This window comes from Leishmania panamensis (genome assembly GCF_000755165.1).
Source record: "Leishmania panamensis strain MHOM/PA/94/PSC-1 chromosome 27 sequence".
In the NCBI taxonomy this organism is placed as follows: Eukaryota; Euglenozoa; class Kinetoplastea; order Trypanosomatida; family Trypanosomatidae; genus Leishmania; species Leishmania panamensis.
The window spans coordinates 439750-457758 of NC_025873.1; the positions used below are offsets into that span (position 1 = coordinate 439750).

The following is an 18009-nucleotide window of genomic DNA, read 5'->3' on the forward strand; positions in this document are numbered from 1 at the left end:
GAGAAAAGAACACGCGAATGGGTCGACGTAGTGCTTTCGCTTTTCGTTTACCCTTTACGTCTCTGCTCCGAGAGAAACGCTCGCGCAAAGGCGTGATGCTAGGTGGGTCTGAAAAACGAGACTGAGGCGTGCTGAACACGTGGGAGAGGGCCAGTTGGGGATAGTGGGGTGTGAGTCACGGAGTATCCCATCCCTCTTTCAGCTCTGTGATACTACGCGGAAGACGGAAAAAAAAAGGGGCACCTAAAAACTCCACACGACGTTCGAGCGACACAAGAAGAGCCCCTTCGCTTGTTGAGTCCACTTCCCTTCCACAGAAGAGATGCGCTGTGAACAGGTGAAGACACAACGGATGAACGTGGGGTGCCACAGGCGCTTTGCAGGCGCGCTCTGGTATTCAAGAACAGCCAGACAGGACGGTAAGGGGGAGACGATCGAAAGCGAAAGGAAAAGTGCACGGGAGGCGATAATAGATCCAAACAGGAGCAATGGTTCAGAGTGTCATGTAAGCCGCAAACATGCTGGTGGCGCCAGTGCGGCCGCAGATGCGCGCTTGCCGAGCCGGCACGTCGACCAGTAAAACGAGTCCTTCGCTCGCACATGCACGGAGGTGCACGCGAGTTAGAAAAGCCCTCAAGGAAACAAGAGCGCCATGACGAAGCAAGCACGAGCAGCCGGCCGCAAAAGCTAGGGGCACGGCGTGAACTCCCACCACTCATGTTCAAGGCGCATGCAAGGACGAACACATGCAGTGACCTTTCCTCGGAACCACAGTCACCGCATCTGCTTCATTTCTTCTCTTCTTCGGCTTATAGCGTTTGTGTCTACCGGCAGGCGTTTTCATGAAGGCAGCGGCTACCTTTTCGATTGACGTATCTACGAGTAAAACTCCCTACTGTTCGCGCACCGCAGAACACAGCGACTTCGACCCGACTTGCGTGAGAGAGTGCTGCAGAGATGAGCAGATGCAGAGTACCTTCCAGCGCATGGTGGTCTGCGAGCAACCCCACTCCCTCCCCACAACACCCACTCACACATTCGTACAAAACACGTACTCCTGTAACCAGGATGCAGTTGTGCATGGTGAGTACCACACGGCCGAGACACAGCACGTGCTCACCTGCTCGATGAGGCACTACGACGCCGCTTCACTAGGCTGGACACACCGGGCTACACTCAACTTATACCAACCAACCAATACCCAACATGGCACCATCACCGCTGGGTGTCTCTTCCTTGTCGACCACTACAGGCGCACGCGCACAAACACGCATGGAAGCGTGTATAGAGCACACCTGCTGGCCGGCATCCACTGCTCAGTTCCCTTGGTTATCGTCGTTGCTGTTGCCGCTGGTGCGACGGCGGTTTTGATTTCGGTTTGGGTTTCTGTTGCGGTCCTGGTTGCTCTTAATGCTGTCGCTCGGGAGACTATCCCCTCTCGCCAAGATCCGTTGGTGCTGGGCAAAGCCGAAGCTCTCCGTCAGCGCGCTCTCGAGAAAGTGCTCCATCGTCACGGCAAACTGATTCTCAAATCGAACCGCCCACTCCTCGTTGGCTTGCGAGTTACTTCGGTGCACCTGACCCTTCAAGACGTAGCCCTTCGCTGTTTTCTCAAACTCCATGTCGAACGCGTTGTTCTTGACATGATGACTCGGGACGCGGTCCTCGACGACGCTGACGAAGCCAGCGAGGTCTATGTGGCGGAAGCGCATCGAGATGCGACGCTCCCGGTCAAACTGCGGTGTAGTGTCGTTCGGGTCGGCGTTGCGAGGGCCAAGCTGCGGGAATTGGGAGACGAGCAGGTGCTTGCCGTCGACTGACACACGGGTCATGCTCCCGTGCTCCGGGTCATCGCGCACGTCATGTATCTCGAACTTGGGCAGTGAGCTTGTAGAGGTGAAGCCCCGGCGGTTTTGATTGCGCCGGTTTGGGTTCATTGCAGATGTGGCAGGGCTGGACTGGAAGCGCAGCGACGAGGCAGCCACCAACGCCAGAGGCAGTCTTGCAGATACAAAGCGGAACATGCTGCGCGTGCGTACTGTTTGAAAGTGAAAAAACAGAAGCTGGTTAACAGGATGTGGCGAAGAGAGTAAAAAAACTGCACTAAAATAAGGCTACTGCAAGAGTGCTACAGAATCACCGATAAGGATAGAGCTCAAGCAGAGTAGATGGCAGTGGGGAAGCCAAACAGTGGGCGGTCTCTTTGTGGATGAAGGGGAAGAAGGCCAAGACAGTCGACGCGCTTTCAAGAGAAAGGTAGTAATCAAATGTCAGAAGAGGAACGTGCAGAGTTGCTCTGTTGAGATATGCGCTTCGGCTGCGGGCGAGCAAGCAGCTCAGCGAAGCAGATAAAGAGAGAGGGTGATCATAGGAGTGGGAAGAAGAAGGGAGCGAGGTTGACTTGACGAAAGGATGTAGGGGACAACAGGTGTACGGACTGCATGCTGTAGACATCACTCATGAGCACCGCAGTGGTGTCACACATCACACACACACACACGCCATCGTCCCTGGTCGAGCCGGAGCCAGGCGCTTCACCGTACGAGACAGTCCTCTCGACAGCGCTCAGACGTGCAACGAAAAGTGCGGCAGCAACAGCAGCTGTGGCGCGGAGCAGGTCCCGCGGCGCCAGGAGTTTGAGCAAAGAAAAAGTAATGTGCTGCGTTGGTAGGCTACTAGAGAATCGTAGTGGAGGGTCATACGCATGCATGACTTGTGTAGCGCGAAGGGATTTAGCCATCCACCTGTGCTCTCCTCTACTCCCCTGCGCGCTTCTGACACGCCGGTAGGCGTGTGCAACGACGTCGCGTGGTCGGTAGAGCCATCCATACAGGCCCTGCTAGACGGCAGCGCCTTCCTTCTTGCGCTTTCTTTCTTTGGGGGGGATCATCACTGCTTGCACATCGTAACGATGTGTTTTAGTTACGTTAAACGTTGGCGAGCAAGCACAAAGGCGTGAGTGCGAGAAAAAAAAACGCCGAGCTTAGTCAAGCGCATCGAGTAGAAGGCGATGACCAAACTCCGCTACACGGGAGGGCGACCTCGGAAGAAGAGACGGAGAAACAAGGGGAATGAACGGTGAGAGAGTCGTGGCTGGGCAAAGCAAGCAGGAGCAGCAGGAGGAAAGAAGGGGGAAGGGGGAAGGGGCACAGCAACGAAAAGGTGGCGAGAAAGCAACAATGAAGGCGAAAGAATTCAAAAGATAAGCGAAGAGAGGCGCTTGTCTTTGGTGCCCTCATCACCCCCATGCGTCGCACGCCTTCCCGTGCGCCCCTTTACCATCACGCACAGGCACCAGCTCGTAGGCACGCCCTACTGAACAATGTTCCAGCCATTCTTGGATCGCACCGAGGCATTCTTACGCTTCCTACGCTGAAGAAGCTGCTGCGGCTGCTTCTGGCGTGGTGGTGCCTGTAGTGGCTGCTGCAGAGCCTGCGACCCCGGTCCCTGCATTAACTCAGACTCTTCATCCCCATTGCCCATGTCCTCCTCACAGCCTGCCTCACTGCCCGCCTCGTCGTCCCCCTCGGCATCGTTGTCGGGGTCATCGGTGGTGCCACCGTTCACGGACATGGCAACCGGGTTTGTCTGTGCATAAATGGGCAGCGTCTGCAGGTAGTGCTCCACCAGGCTAAAATCGTTGAGACAGCAGCGGCAGTACATGTCATGCAGCACCGCCCCTACCTCCTGCATGCTATCATCCTCGATGCGGACGAAGCGGATGTTGTCAAAGAACTCCTCGAAGTATACCTCCATGTCATCCAAGTACACCTCTCCGTCGCGTTGGTGCCAAGCACACAGATCCTCATACAGCACAGCGGGGGCTCGGCTGTCACAGTGCTGGGCCACGAGCTGCAGAGCAGTCCACTGTTGCAGCACCGCCCCAAGACCGCGAGTAAACTGCTCAAACTGGGCATCATTCGCGCGAAGCGTCTGCATCGAGGCCCGCAGCTGGGCCCCGTACGACATCTGAGGACCGTTTGCCTGCATCGCAGAGAGAAGAGCTTGCTCGGAAAAGGGTGTGTACAAAGTTCTTCGCCAGGCAGAACAGTAGAAACGCCTTGATGCGAGGTTGGATTGTCGTGGGGATGGTTCGTGTGCACGCTACGGCAGCTTCTACACGTGTTGTGCTCGCACGTCCCTGACGAGCGCTTCAGGAATAGAGGTGATACGAGGAAGAGAGAGAGAGTGAGAAGATCCAGAAACGATAGCAAAACGCATACGCGCGGGTGTGCGCACACCAAAAGCGCATACACGGCGCACGTGTGAATCAGCGTGGAAAAGCAGCGAGAGAGGTGGGGAAAACGCGTCGTAGTTATGCAGGCGAGAGGGAGCCGCGTGGAGCAGCCCAGAGGAAGTGGTGAGAGTGGAGGGGACCTGTAAAGCTACGAGGGTTGGAAAGCTGCGCTGAAGTCAATGGCAATTACACTTCACAACTGCCGTGGGCCTTTCACGGCCCTGCTACTGGTGTTTCCTTGATGCTCTAATGATTCCCCTATCTTCCCCAACGCTGTACTTGTAGCTCTACCTCACCACTGCTACCGCATAGAAGATGCGGCGCTATGCAACTCCACAGAGCTCTTTGCTCTGCTATCTGCTCTTCCTGTAGTCTTCCCTCTCTGCTGCCCGCATCCACAGGTACGCACACCTCAGGTGCACCTTAGCCTCCGTGCTGCTGGCGGACTGCCGCGTTGATCACATGCGCCATCGCCCCCACCGTACTCTCGCAGCAGTGGTGGGGGTTGCCGTATTTATTTATCATTAAATGGCTGTGGTACCGGCAGCAGAAATTCGTCATCTCTCTCGCCACAAGCTCCTCCCACTCCTCTCCGAGGGAAGAGGCAATCGTGAAGACGTGGTACGGCGGCAGCGATATCTTAGCCTTCTTCTGCAGCCACAGCAACGCACGGAGAACCTCATCACGTCGCCGCTCTGCCGTGAAAAAGGCGATTTGGCGCTTCATTTCCTCAGACTCGCACGTCTTTGTGGCGGCCTCAATGATGCGCCAGAACTTATCTGGCAAGTAATCGAGCACCTCCTCTTTCGTCCTCGCTACTATCATACACGTGTCCTCGCTGGCAGCGCCGCTACCACTTAACTGCTGAGATGCCCCCTTTGCGACGCGACTGGGGCCTTTTTTCTCGTCCAGGAGGGAGTGGCAGAATTCGTCCACGTATGTGCGGAACGTGCGTATAGTGCGATGCAGCTCCTTAAACTGGTAGCTGATGCCACGCGGAAGGCAGGGAACACCGTGGTGACTCGCGATAAGCTGCCGCCAGCGCTGCATCGTCTGCGCCCGCACCAACTTCGTCATGTACGATGCATCCACCTCTGCTATGTAGAGCATTGTCTCGGCTAACTCGTGTTCCAGCGCCTGGAATGGATACTGGATGACACGGATGCTCCATTCCACGACTTGCTCATTGCGGTCGCCCTGCGGCAGTGCCGGGTCGAACATGGAACAGTCAATCAGAACAGCGCAGCGCTCGATGCACTCAGTCGGCAGAGTCGACTCGCCCACCGGCCCCCAGTAGCCGCGGTCACCTGTGCCCTGCACATACGTGGCACTTTCATCACTGTCAGTGGTCACCACCTCTGGCTCTTTGTCATCGAAGTTATCATAAACATCGGGTCCATCATCGTACTGCTTCTGCGCATTCGTCTGGGTGCGCGTATTAGGCTGTTGCTGCAGGGAGCCACTAGAGTCGCAGCTAAGCTCGGACTCGTCGCTGCTGTACATAGTCCACGCTGAGTGAGTGGACAACCTGATCTTGTGTATCGTGGACGCCCACTTGGACCGATGGAGATCGTGCACAAGCAAAGCACGTGGGACGAGGGTGAAAACGAACCACCACCCTCGCACATATGCACGTGCAGACGCACACGTACAGGTGACGAGACGCGCAAGAATTGGCTCTTTCCTTCACCTTCAGTGCTAAAACGCTGAGAAGCAGCGGTGATGGTTCTTTTGCCAGTCAGCTCGGCATTCTCCACCTGCGGCGGCGTCGACGAGAACGCCGGTGCACACACACAAAAAAAGCACACGAAACTGACGTCGGCCTCGGCAAGAGAGGGGAGAGGCAGAGAAGGTATGGGGCGCGAGGAGAGAGGAAGGGAGGGAGGGAGGGAGGCACAAAGGTGTAGCCGCGTGGGCTCTCTTTTCGCGTGTCCGTCTGTGTAGGGGTGGGATGGCACATGTGCGCGCACTCCACAGGTGCGGCGAAGAGGAGGGTAAGCGCCCAAAGAGGGCGATGTGGCCACGCAGACACACGCGCCCACATCGAAACTGCGCGTGTTCCCTCAATGCGTCCCTCGGGGACTGCTAGAGGCCGAAGGAGAGAAGAGAGTGCAAGAAGGGCAGTCCCCGCCTCGCCGGCACCCCCAACTCCACCGCCCTCTCTCCTTTTTCGTTTGCCTTACAAACCCCACAAAGAAGTATGGTAGATGGCGGGTGAGGGGCAGCCTGGGGGCAGCAACACGCATCGCGCCTTTTTGTTTGGGTAGACATGTGAGTGCATATGTCGCTCTTGCTGTTGCCTTTCTGGTGTCTAAGAGCGAAAAAAAAAATAAGAGAAAGGGGATCGGGGAAGCCCCCAACTGTACGCTTGCGGATACAAGCACACACTCACACTCGCCATGAGGAGAGGGGCGAACAGAGGTCAAGAAGAAACGAAACGCATGAGTGACGGAGGAAAAGCACAAGAGAGCAGCGCAGTAGAGCTAAAGAGGCTGCAATGGTGGTCCCCTCCTCCTCCCCCTCCTCCTCGTCTCTCTCCTCTCAACTGTGCTGTCACAGTACATAGAGACGTTGAGTGGAAGAGTACCTTCTTGCTCTGTTCATCCCTCCCCTTCATATAAACTACATCACAGGTAGGGAGAGGGAACAACAGACAAACGAGCCAACAAACAAATAGGGGGGAAAACGAGAACACGCACATCACCGATCCGCAGACGCGCCCTCTCCGCGAGGAACAACGTGTTTTCTGCGCGGTGCACGAGTGGCGTCATAGGAAAAGACAGCACAGAGCAACAGAGCGAGAGAGAGAGAACCCGTAGCCTCCTTGCGGAACCCACTACTGTGGCAAGACCACCTCAAAGTAAAAGAGAGAAGAAATACGCGCAACTGCTGGTTCAGCTTTACATAAAGCGCCAACGTATTGCGCCTCTCTCCCACACGCACACACACGCTGCCGCCTTCCGTTGGTTAGCACGTGGGGTGTAGTAGTAGTAGTCTGCATCGAGCGCACAGCCTACAGTGTGAAGGGAAATGAGCAAGAGAGAGAGAGAGAGAGAGTTGCATACACGAGAGGGTTGGCAGGAGAGCGGAGCAAACTCGAGAGATGGACGGCGCAAATGCGCCGAACGCCAACAAACAACCAGGCAGGGGGGCGAAGGGGAGAGGGGACGCAGTATGGCACACCGTCTGTCTGCCCCTCCCCGGTCCACGACTAAATGCCGGGCAGGTTGATTTCATCGTCCGAGTCGCTGTCCTTCACCTTCTTCAAACCCTTCGATCCATTCCGCTTGGCTTTTCCATCAACAATGTCGTCGTCGGAGAGCCCAGTGGAAAAGTCTCTGTCGGCCGCAGCACCACCGCCTGCTCGGCGGCCCGCCACTGCCGTATCGGGCGCGACCGTGCCACTTGTGCGGCGGCGATGGGCGTGGATGTTGCTCCCGCCCTCGAGCGAAGAGTCGCCTTCGTCGTCGCCGCTCTCACCGCCGACACTGCTACTGCTACTGTGGATCTGCTGCCGCTCCACTTTCTTCATTGTCTTGAACCACTCGTTGGCCTCCTCGTTGAGACCAGCGTCCTTGCAGAGCTGCACCAAGTAATTGAGGCATTCGACATTGCCAGGGTATTTGCGGTGCAACTGCTCGTACAGCCGCTTCGCCTGCACGTAGTCACCGCGGCGGCGGTGGCAAGAGGCCACCATCAGCTGCCACTTCACCTCCTGGGGCTGAATATGCGAGGCTCGCTCGAAGAACTGCACCGCCCTATCGTAGACTTCGTTCTTCACGAAGTACGCGCCGAGCCATGAAATGACGTCCATGTTCACCTGGTAGTAGCGGTAGGCCTCCAGGTAGTAGTGGAACGCCTGCACATCGTCGCCGTCGCGGGCGTAGAGGGAGCCGATGCGGGCCAGCGCGTTCGGGTCCGTCGGCACACGACCAATGAGGCGGTTGAACCACTCCAGCGCTGACGGGTCGCCGACAAGGTCGCTTAGGTCAGCAATCTGGTAGAGCACCTCGTTGCTGTCGACGAGCGCCTGCATGCGCTTGAACGTGCGCACCGCCTCCTCGTACAACCCTAGCTTCTTGGCGGCCAAGCCGAGGTTGTAGATGGCCTCCACGTTGTCAGCCTCTACCGCCAGGGCCTTGTTGTACAGCTCCTTCGCCTTGTCGTAGTCCTTCTTGACAAAGGAAAAGTTGCCTTTGTTCACGAGCGCCTTGGCGTTGTACTGATTCGCGCCGAGGCTGAGGTCGCTGTACTGCTCCCCGCTGTCGTAGTCACCCTCAAGGAAGTAGAGGTACGCCAGGTTCGTGGCCGCCCGTGCTCGGAGGCTCTTGTCCTTCTTCTCGAACTCTTTCAGGCCGTTGATTGCCTCCTGATAGCGCTTGTGCTTGAGGTAGTTCAGGTTTTTGCACATCTCCAGCTCACTCGCCACATGCGAGGTCGGGTCGCGCATCTCGTAGTTGCGCAACTGGGAGATGATGTAGTCGTAGCCGACGCACCAGTCCTTATGCAGTACTGGAGCAATCAAGCGAGCCGCTGTGATGATGTACTTGAGATACCTGGCATGGCGCTCCTTGCGCATGCGGCTCAGACCGTCGTCCACCAAGACGTCCTTCCACTTCTCCTCCTCTTCAAAGTCCTCCTCGCTGTCGAGCCCCGTGAGGCGACAATTTGTGAGGCGCGTGAACGTTCGCTTCATCTGCTCCGTCTCTCCCAGCGCGTAGTAGCACAAAATGAGGTTGTACGTGGCATTAACGTCGCCGTTGCCCTCTACCACTGTCTCATAGCTGTTCGCAGCGTCCCTGTACTGGCCCAGCTTCACAAACGCGTTGGCGATATTGCGGCAGAGGTGGTAGCGGAGCTCTTTGCCCGCGGTCGGCGTCTCGTCCAGCACCTTGCGGTACATCTTGATGGCTAAGAGGTAGTTCTGCTGCGCAAGGTAGATGTTGCCCATGTTCACCCGCAAGCGGCCAGCTTGCGGAAACTGCACGTTGCGAATGATGAGGTTGTACGTGTTGAGAGCCTCGGTGTACAGCTGATGGTTTTGGTACTGGACCGCCAAGTTAAAGTGCACTGCGTAGGTAAGGTCGACATTGATCTGCTCGACGAACCCGTACTGCTCGCGCTTTTTGCATAGTGACCGCTCCAGCTTGCCGGCATCCTTGGCCTTCTCGAGGGCTGCGCCGTAGTCCTTCTGCAGAGCCAGCATGGCGCTCTCCTCGATCAGCTTGTTCACCTGCTTCTCCATCTCAGCCAGCTCCTCTTCCTGACTGTTCTCACTCCGCTTCTTCAGCGGAGGGGCTGGGCCCATCGTCATGTTTGTCATGCGGGCTTGACCAGTGGGGTCAAAGAGAACGGCAGCGCCGCCGGCGTTCGTGCTTCGGAAGCCGACGGCGCGGTTGGACGTCATGGGTCGCGCGGCGCCGGAGAGACCGCAGCCCACCGCACCCATGCGGCTGCCCGGTACACCCCAGGCGGAGCCCATGCCTGCCCGTCCCCACTGCGAAGGCGGGGCCTGCATGAGGGGGTTGCCACTCATAGCCTCCTGCGGTGGGGCTTCAAACGGGTTTGTGCTCGTCGTCCATGGGTTCGACCCGATATCCGGCGTCTGGAAGGCCGCGTAGATATCTTCGTCGTTGCTGTTCATCCTGCTCAAGCCCTCGCCTCCGTAACGAGACCAAAAAGGGGAGCCAGGGTGGGAGAAAACGCCGGCAGCAGCAGCGTGATGGCGGCTCCACGCTAACACACGCGCTAACAAATGCTTGGAAGGGCGAAACGGCGCAGTGCACGGCAGGGGAGGTTTGCGGGGGAAAGCAGAGGGGGGAACGGGCGTAGAACGGAGGACTGCAGCGTCGCAGCTGTTGTGCGACGGCAATGGTGAGAGAAGGAAAGGGAGAGAGAAGTGCGATGAAGACTGCGCATAAAAAGGGTACAGAGAAGCGCTGCTGGGGTTTCCGCACCGGGAGCGCAGGGCAATGGAGGGGCAACGCGACACCAAGAGACGCAAGCGCAGAGCTATTATATGAGAAGCACCAGGTGCCAGCCAACCGTGTGAATGGGGTGAGGGTGGGGGTGGGCCAACGAAACGAATCTATGAGACGTCCTTTCCAGCAGGTCTCTGGGTAATTGGCCAAAGCAACGAAGAATGTGAAGCCGTTAACAGGGCGCTCCCCGGAGAGGGATGAACAGAGGGAGCGAGGAAGGAGCGAGAAAGAGAAGAAAGATAGCAGGTGAGGGATGGAGAGTGCATACGCTTGGAGTCTTAACGAAGTGATGACGCGCATTCCGAAACAGAAGACCGAGTCCTCTTCAACACCACGGGAAGGACAACTGTGCGTCAGACAGAGCGGAAGAAGCACGCAATGACAACTCGAGTGCCCAAAGATAGGTAGCGCAAAGGGGGAGGAGGCTGTAACGGGTGGCTCACGTAGATTACCAGAAGACACGTCCTGGTTGATACTCTTGTCACCACTGTACCTTTTTTTTCCTGTGTGATTGTTGAGCAAACAGGCAGTGTCTGCTCAGTAATGCTTTCCATTCATCATTCAGATCTGGAAACAGCAAAGCACAAACGCACACATTCGCGCAAGCAAACAAGCAAATCCTCATTACTCATACACGTACCCACTCCACACAAGATCATAAAACTCGCCGCCATCCACAGGTATGCGTCTTCCATCTCGCTCGCCCGTCCTGCTCGCACTCTGCTTACTCGGTATCCGCCAACAAAAATGAATAAATGAAAAAACAGACCCTGTCAAGTCGCGCAGTAGCAGAGAAAGCTGACAAAGCGAGTCCGCATGGGGAACAACGCACACAACACTACACACACTCCCTCAAGCCTCACTTCGACAAGACACATCCTACATACTCACAATAGCCTTCCACATACACACGGATATGGCACTTCCTCTCCCCACGGCTTCGCCAGTGACTAGGATGAGTAGTCACCGCGGATCTCGTCAACGATAAACTTTCATGCAAGTACACAAGAAGCGGCGCGCTTGCCCTCCTCTCAGCGCTGTAACCGAACCACCCTTCGCCTTCGCTCCGCTCCCTTCCACACACCACCACCAGAGGCGGTAATCTCAGCACAGAGGGTGCGGAAGACTGCGAGGTCGGTAAGGTGAAGTAGATGAAGGCAAACAGACGCCTGTAGCTGCAGCCCGCGCGAAGAGGCAGGGAAGGCGCCGAGAGGGAGAACGTAGTAGAGGGAGAGACAAGGCCAAGATGAGAAGAGTGTGCAGAGGGAAAGAGGTGCCTGGCTGCAGACACACAAGCGTACGCCCTCTGAATGACCTTTCAGGGGAAGGGGGAGGGGCAAAAGCACGACACAAAAAACAGCAGGGATAAAACACCTCCGCAAGCCTGACGGAAACCCGCCTTCGAGTCAACGAGAGAAGGAGAGGGCCACGCGCATATACGCAGAGAAAAAAAAGAGAAGTCAAGGCAAAAAAAAGGGGGGGAGGGGGGGGGCAGGAAGCAGCGACCGCCTCGTACAGAGAGAAAGCGAGGGTGACGACGACAGAGCAACAAATCGGTGAAACAAGCAGAGAGTAGCACAAAATACATATGCGGGAACGTAGGAAGCCAAAGGGCAACCGGCATGGCATTTTTGCCTTCCCGCTCCCCCACATTTCTCGTTCCACTACGAACACGTCGGCCAACATGCGCATTACAGCCGCAGCCCATCTGTCTCTGTTGCGCCACGGCTGCGCCAAGGAGCCCGGCCCACCCAATACCCTTGGGGGTCGCTCAGTCAACTGCAATGCCACCGCATACAACGCAGGCTGAGTCCACAACTACGCCCAACATCATCGCAGCGCAGCCACTGCAGAGAGGCAGCAGGCGAATGCATATGTTTGCGGGACCGTCGACACAATCCGTCGCGGGCTTCTACTAACCTGCTTACAGCAACACGTCTCTTTCGCACAGCACTAGCACAGACCCGTCCGACAGCCCCAGGAGTCTGCAGCCGTACCCGAGGACGGGCTGCAGGTCGCTTGGCTTCCCCACAACGAGTGGGTGCTGAGCACTGGATACAACGCGGTGAGGTGGCCGGCCATCATGAGGAAAACATACCTGCGACACGAAAAAAAAGAAAGCAGACAAAGCAACACACACACACACACGGGCACAAAGAGGTATCCGCGCAGCCTCCCTCCCCTTCTTCACTCCACTCTTGGCCTCTCTCTCCATGTGTGGGTGTGTCCTTAGGACTGAGGGTGAGAAGAAGAGGCTGCGAAAGACGGAAGCAAGCGAAGAACACCACACACAATCACACGTCTGAGACCCGTCAACATATCAGCTGTCACCCAATCGGGAAAACTGGCGAGCATCACGCTCCACGCGTCTTCTCGTTGGAGCGCGTCTTCGTCCTGTACACGCGTTCGTGATTCTCTTTTGTGGCTCAGTCGCCTCGAAACACCTGACGCCTCTATCACTGCCACGGTGTCTTGTCCGCGTAACCCCGGTTCGCGTTTAAAACGGAGAAAATGGCTTGAAGGATGGCGGCGGCGGCAATCCGATCGCACTCGGCCGCGCTGTCGCACCACTGATGGTCTGGAAGGTGCCCAGTGAGGTGGCGGGGGGATGTACACTGTAGCCGTTCGCCACTCCTTTGGGTGGTTGAGGCTGCTCCGGTGCGGCGGGAGCAGGCGCAAACGCCTGGCCGGCCACTGCTGTTGTCACTGCGGCCGGATAGGCGTACGGATCGCTTGTTGGGGGCTGAGGTTGCTGCTGTAGTACCGCCGTGTTCTGGACAAATGTTGTCTGCGGAGGGGTTGGGAATCTGGCGCTCACGACAGCTGTAGTTGAGTGCTGATCACTGACATTATTGCAGGCGCTGCCGCCGCTGTACGGATATGTGCCTGGGGCAGTGCTTGCACACGGTGTAGGTGCTGGTGCACTTGCGTGCACAGAAGACAGAGAAGGCACGCCTGTGCTGCTGTCGCCCGAGACAGAGAGGTAGTGCTCCGGCGCCTTCGACTGAAGAGGCGGCGGTCCGTAGTGCTGCGATTGTGCAGGTGCTGGTGGGGATGTAGAGATTCCGTCGTGCGCCGGAGGCGAATAGACATGCGGCTGCGAGGACTGGACAGGTGTAGGGGGTGGCAATGATGACGCGTCCGAGTTGGGAGTCAGTGACGCGGAGGCGGCAGGATAAGCACTTTCAACGGCAGGGTACGTCGGCACACATATAGCAGGCATCGCCGGCAGGTATGTCTGCGCAGACTGTGGTGGAGAGCTCATCTGCGAGTGAGCCGATAGTGACTGCATGTGCGATGGGGCCTGAGTGGTCGCCGAGGTAGTTGTGCTGGTGGTTGGCGGGGTAGGTAGGTAGTAGGCACCAGCGTGCGTGCTCATCATCGTCGATGGAGAAGACACCATGGGAGCAGTTGATTGGGCTTGATACGAAGGGGCATCGCCGTAGACGGTGTAGGGCTGAGCCCTCTGTTGCGGCATCGCTGGGGTTGCGCTCGCGGTACCAAAGTAGTCTGGGAGAGCGTAGTGTAGATTGTGGCCGCCGCGAGCACCCCCAGTTGCCCCGAGAAGTGGTGGTGACCTTCCGGCAGTGGCGGTCGGCGGCGGCGGCGGCGCCACCGTTTTCTGACTCAGCTGCCCCCGCTCCACCTCCTCAAGCTTCTCATAGTACTCCCGTTGCACACTATCTGGGGCATCTCGCGACACAGTCCAGCGGCCAAGCTGCGCATCGTAGTAATACCAATTTCGCGTCACTGGAAGGCCGCTTTCGTCTAGCTCAGGGGTGTCGCCTGTCGCGGAGTTGCCGTCAAGGCCGCCTTGCGACCCCGCGGAGCCAAAGCCAAATGGGTCGTTGGCCGCTCGGCCAACCATGTTGTTGCTCCAGTACTGCGTCGCCTTGTCACTTGCCTGCTTCCACATCTGGCCAAGCTTCGACTCCCATTCACTGGCCAGGCTGGAAAGCGCGCCAACGCCACCGCCACCATTGCCACCACCGCTCAGGCCAGGTTCTAGGTCGCCGTTTGCGGCTGCAACAGGGTCTTTGCTGCAGCTAAGGTTCTGTGTCGTGGAGAAGCCAGCCAGTTCATCGCCGCCGGGGCCACGACCTCCAATGTCGAGACCGAGCTTCGATTGCAGCCAACCGACCGCGCGAATGGACATGTTTACGAGCCCCTGTGGGTGTGTGTGGGTGTGTGTAGGGGGGGGTGCAAAGTGGGGGGGGGGGAGTGGGCAAGAAAACAAAAGGTTTGTGCAGCCGGGGAGCGCCACACCCACGGCCGTGTTGACGGGACAGGAGGAGCTGCCGATTTGTGTAATAACGTCCCTCCTCGTAAACACGCAAAGGACGAAAGTCTCCGGAGGTGACGAAGAGGAGGGACGATGGGCGGCAGGAAGCACAAGAGCGATGACGCAGAGAGAACCACACACAGAAAAAAAAGGGAAAAGTAAGAAGCTGGAGTAGTTAGCGCAGTACAGTACGCACCCCAGGTGAGGTGAGGGAGAAAGAGAAGGAGAGATGGACAGACGTGCGGTGAGCCGCTTGAGCTGAGAGAAGGAAAGAGGGGTAGAGGTATGATTGTCAGAAGAGGACTGAAGAGAGAAAAGGCCGAAAAGGTAAACGAACACAGAGGATGCTTAGCGAGTGAATCCTTTTTCAGCTTCAGTACGACGATTCTCCTCCATACAACCTGAGTCACATTCCACTCTTCCCCAGCTTGTCACAGGTCTATCGCGTGGTGCGAAGCAGCTGTAGGCCTGTGCCACAGCAATACGCCGAATCAGTGGCCTAGAAGAAGCAAAAACTATATGTAGCAATGACGAAGTGCTCCTAGGAAGGACAGAAAGGAAAAGCGCACCTAACGGGTACAACGCGCACAGGTAACACTTGCCAAGCGATAGAGCGGGTTAATCCGGCAGTGAGGCTGAAACGGACAACGAGGCGCTTGAGAGTAAGGTGGGAGGGAGAGAAGGCGTATGTTTGGAATAGTGAAGGAAAGCAGAGCAAAGTATCGAGTAGCTCAGCGTCTTACTGCACCTGGCGATTGATACGAGAGACCTCTTAATGTGAACACGAGAGCGCGCCAGCAGCACGTACACACACACACACACGAGATCGGCAGCAGCGCACCAGAGCCAAAAGAGCAGCAACGAGAAGTGGAAGAAAGGGAAAATAAACGAGAGTGAGAGACTGACAACCACCGAGAAGAAAGAGAGCGCTTCGTGTCACGGTCTGGTCGTGATGTGCGTGTGAAAGTGTAGTGGCGGGAGGGAAAGAGGGGGGGGAGATGTCATTCACGCAACTGCTTCTGCTGGTGCGACGGAAGCACTGGCACACCGACACAAACATGTTGGGTACGCGTGTAAACGTATGAACGTATATGAAGTGATGGTGTACAAAAGTAAAACGATGAGGAATACGTATGAAGGTAGAGGGGGAGGGGGGACGGGGGGTGGGGAATGAAGAGATGAGGCAGTCCAGGGTAGTCAGATGGGGTTGCGTGCCGCACACACACACACACACACACACACAGGCATATACATACATTGACAAACAACCGCGTAATGTGAGGCAAGTCAAACGCGCCGACATAATCTTACGGTTTTCCTTTTTTGTCTTGGTATGCATGTGTATGCCTCATGTCGTGCAAAGGGAGATTGAGGAAGAGTGCCAACGGTGTGCATCACCGACGGCAATCCCCGTCACCACTACCACAGGCCAAAGCACAAAAGAGAGAGCCCAATACGCTTCCTAGTGACCCAGCTTCTTCTACGGGTCGAGCAACGAGCGCTATCAGCAGTGCGCTCAGCGAGTGGCAGTGTGTCTCATCAGATACTGATTCAGTGGATTTGTTTCGGATGTTATGGCTCTTTTCGTTAGGCGTGTGCGAACGTGATGATAAGCAGAATTGGGGAAAGGGGGCTGCAAAGGAGGAACATAATCCACACGCAGCGGGAGTAGGGAAATGCTCATGAGGGATTCGGTGAGACACAAGATGCGAGACGAAGAGGATAGCCAGGGAAACAAAACCATGAAGACGGGGCCATGGCATTCGGCACCTCCTAGCGAAGCAGCACAAACGCGCCACCCATTCGTTCCTCTCTGTTTTTCCTGTCCTAGTCGTCGTCCTTGAGGCCCCTACTCCTCGAACAGGCGTGCGTACTCGTCAGCAACTCGAACACGAAGCCGGCGCAGCTCATCCGCTGCTGCGTTGCGCTCGTCCTCGGTCCCATCAGTCACATCCGCGCCTAAATCGAGCCGCGCCAGGCAGTAGTCCAGAAAGCAGTTCATGCTCGCAAACGACCAGTTGGTCCCGTTGTGAAGCATCCGGTCCGCAAATCGCCGCCACACCGCCGGATCGTGTGTGTCGCAGATGACGGCTAAGTCGTCCGTGGAGAGGTGAGATGAAAGCTGTCGTGCATCGGCCAAAAAAGCCGCCGCCATGCGCCCCACGTTGAAGGCGTTGCACCAGTTGTGGTTTAGCGCCACGGTCAGTGCTGCCGACAGCTGCGCATTCACCTCAGCTGACGCAAAGGACATGACAGTGCCGTCTCTACGGCGGACTTCCTCGGTGGCCACCCCCTCATCGACAAATAAGGGAAGCACCTCGCCGCTGATATTGTGTACTTGGTGGTAGAAGAGGGCAGGCACAAAGACGAGATCGCCAGGATGCTGCACGACCGTGTCCAACTCAAAGCCAGTCAGCACACGAATGTCCGACGGCGTCGGGAACAGCGGGAGAAGGTGGGTGTGCAAGTACGCGTTACCGGCCATGGTAGGAAAGAACCAATGTTTGTCGCCACAGACGTTGAAGGACCAGGAGTACGTGCCAAACACGTCGCAGTGCAGCGGCGTCCAGCTCCCTACAGGGCCCATGTAGCAGAACCGATAATCACTCTCGCTATCACCAAACCCCATATGCGCGCGGGTGCCTGTGTCGTCGGCTGGCGAAGTCCTGTTGTGTACATCATGGCTCGGCATCACGTTGCGAGAACAGAAGGAATCCATCCAGTCCGCACCAAGGAACTTTGGAACGCGGTAGAGCCCGTCGCCGTGGGTGCCGCTTGCCCGACGCTTAGCATACTCAGATCGTTGTGATGATGGAGTTGACGACGCTGTGGTGATCGCAGTAGTCGCAGTGTTCTCCAGCGTGGCTTGCAAGTGCCAGTCCTTCAGATAGTACACGTGCGGCTGCGACAGAGAGCAGGCGGCCGCACTCGCCGATGTGGCCCACGAGCGCAGCACCACCTCCAGAGGCACCTCTTTACAGCAACCCTCCTCGTCTTCCTCCCTCTCCTCATCCTTAACTGTCGTTGGTGGCTCGTGGAGCCTCTCCACCCTTGCCGCTGGCGTGCTGTCATATGAAGCCACTTGCACCGTGGAGAACACGGGGTAGACAGGAACCAAAGCCCGGGATCCGAGAGAACGGCATAGCTCTCGTGGACAGAGGCGGCGCTTGAGGGCTGCGAGGTCAAAGCAGATGCCATCGCTCGCGTCACGGCACGCATTCCGAATAATGGCGGGGCGGTTCGGCCTGAGGCATGCGGCGCGAAACACCTCGTAAGTCAGCGTCGTCCCATCCAGCTCCAGCATCAGCGCATGTACAGCTGAGGACAACAATGATAAGCGGTTGAGGAGAGGTTAGGAGTCAAGTAAAGGCTCGGACGAGGACAGAGGGCCTAAGATACAGCTTGTTTGTAATGTGTGCAACATGATAGAGCCGTATTGGCACATACACACACACGCACCAATTCTGCACCAAGACGTCCTGTAGGGGGAAGGGGGGAGTTGGAGAAGG

At 57.0% G+C, this 18009-nt stretch overlaps 6 protein-coding genes across 6 annotated transcripts, besides 2 other annotated features; all 6 read right to left on the reverse strand.

The window, feature by feature from the left end:
• Positions 1 to 1316: 1316 nt before the first annotated feature.
• On the reverse strand, positions 1317 to 2024 carry MRP1 (mitochondrial RNA binding protein 1; the record flags this gene model as incomplete). The annotated part of the gene is made up of 1 exon (XM_010701897.1): positions 1317 to 2024. One exon carries the CDS (start codon positions 2022 to 2024, stop codon positions 1317 to 1319), a length of 708 nt encoding a protein of 235 aa, XP_010700199.1.
• Positions 2025 to 3312: 1288 nt separating this feature from the next.
• LPMP_271110 (hypothetical protein) lies at positions 3313 to 3990 on the reverse strand (the record flags this gene model as incomplete). Its single annotated transcript, XM_010701898.1, has 1 exon — positions 3313 to 3990. One exon carries the CDS (start codon positions 3988 to 3990, stop codon positions 3313 to 3315), a length of 678 nt encoding a protein of 225 aa, XP_010700200.1.
• A 670-nt stretch (positions 3991 to 4660) lies between these two features.
• LPMP_271120 (hypothetical protein) lies at positions 4661 to 5740 on the reverse strand (the record flags this gene model as incomplete). Its single annotated transcript, XM_010701899.1, has 1 exon — positions 4661 to 5740. One exon carries the CDS (start codon positions 5738 to 5740, stop codon positions 4661 to 4663), a length of 1080 nt encoding a protein of 359 aa, XP_010700201.1.
• Positions 5741 to 7448: 1708 nt separating this feature from the next.
• Positions 7449 to 9881, reverse strand: LPMP_271130 (intraflagellar transport protein IFT88, putative; the record flags this gene model as incomplete). The annotated part of the gene is made up of 1 exon (XM_010701900.1): positions 7449 to 9881. One exon carries the CDS (start codon positions 9879 to 9881, stop codon positions 7449 to 7451), a length of 2433 nt encoding a protein of 810 aa, XP_010700202.1.
• A 1980-nt stretch (positions 9882 to 11861) lies between these two features.
• Positions 11862 to 12303: a repeat region.
• A 412-nt stretch (positions 12304 to 12715) lies between these two features.
• LPMP_271140 (hypothetical protein) lies at positions 12716 to 14374 on the reverse strand (the record flags this gene model as incomplete). Its single annotated transcript, XM_010701901.1, has 1 exon — positions 12716 to 14374. The coding sequence occupies one exon, from the start codon at positions 14372 to 14374 to the stop codon at positions 12716 to 12718; it is 1659 nt and encodes a 552-aa protein (XP_010700203.1).
• A 489-nt stretch (positions 14375 to 14863) lies between these two features.
• Positions 14864 to 14996: a repeat region.
• A 1353-nt stretch (positions 14997 to 16349) lies between these two features.
• LPMP_271150 (hypothetical protein) lies at positions 16350 to 17804 on the reverse strand (the record flags this gene model as incomplete). Its single annotated transcript, XM_010701902.1, has 1 exon — positions 16350 to 17804. One exon carries the CDS (start codon positions 17802 to 17804, stop codon positions 16350 to 16352), a length of 1455 nt encoding a protein of 484 aa, XP_010700204.1.
• Positions 17805 to 18009: the final 205 nt, after the last annotated feature.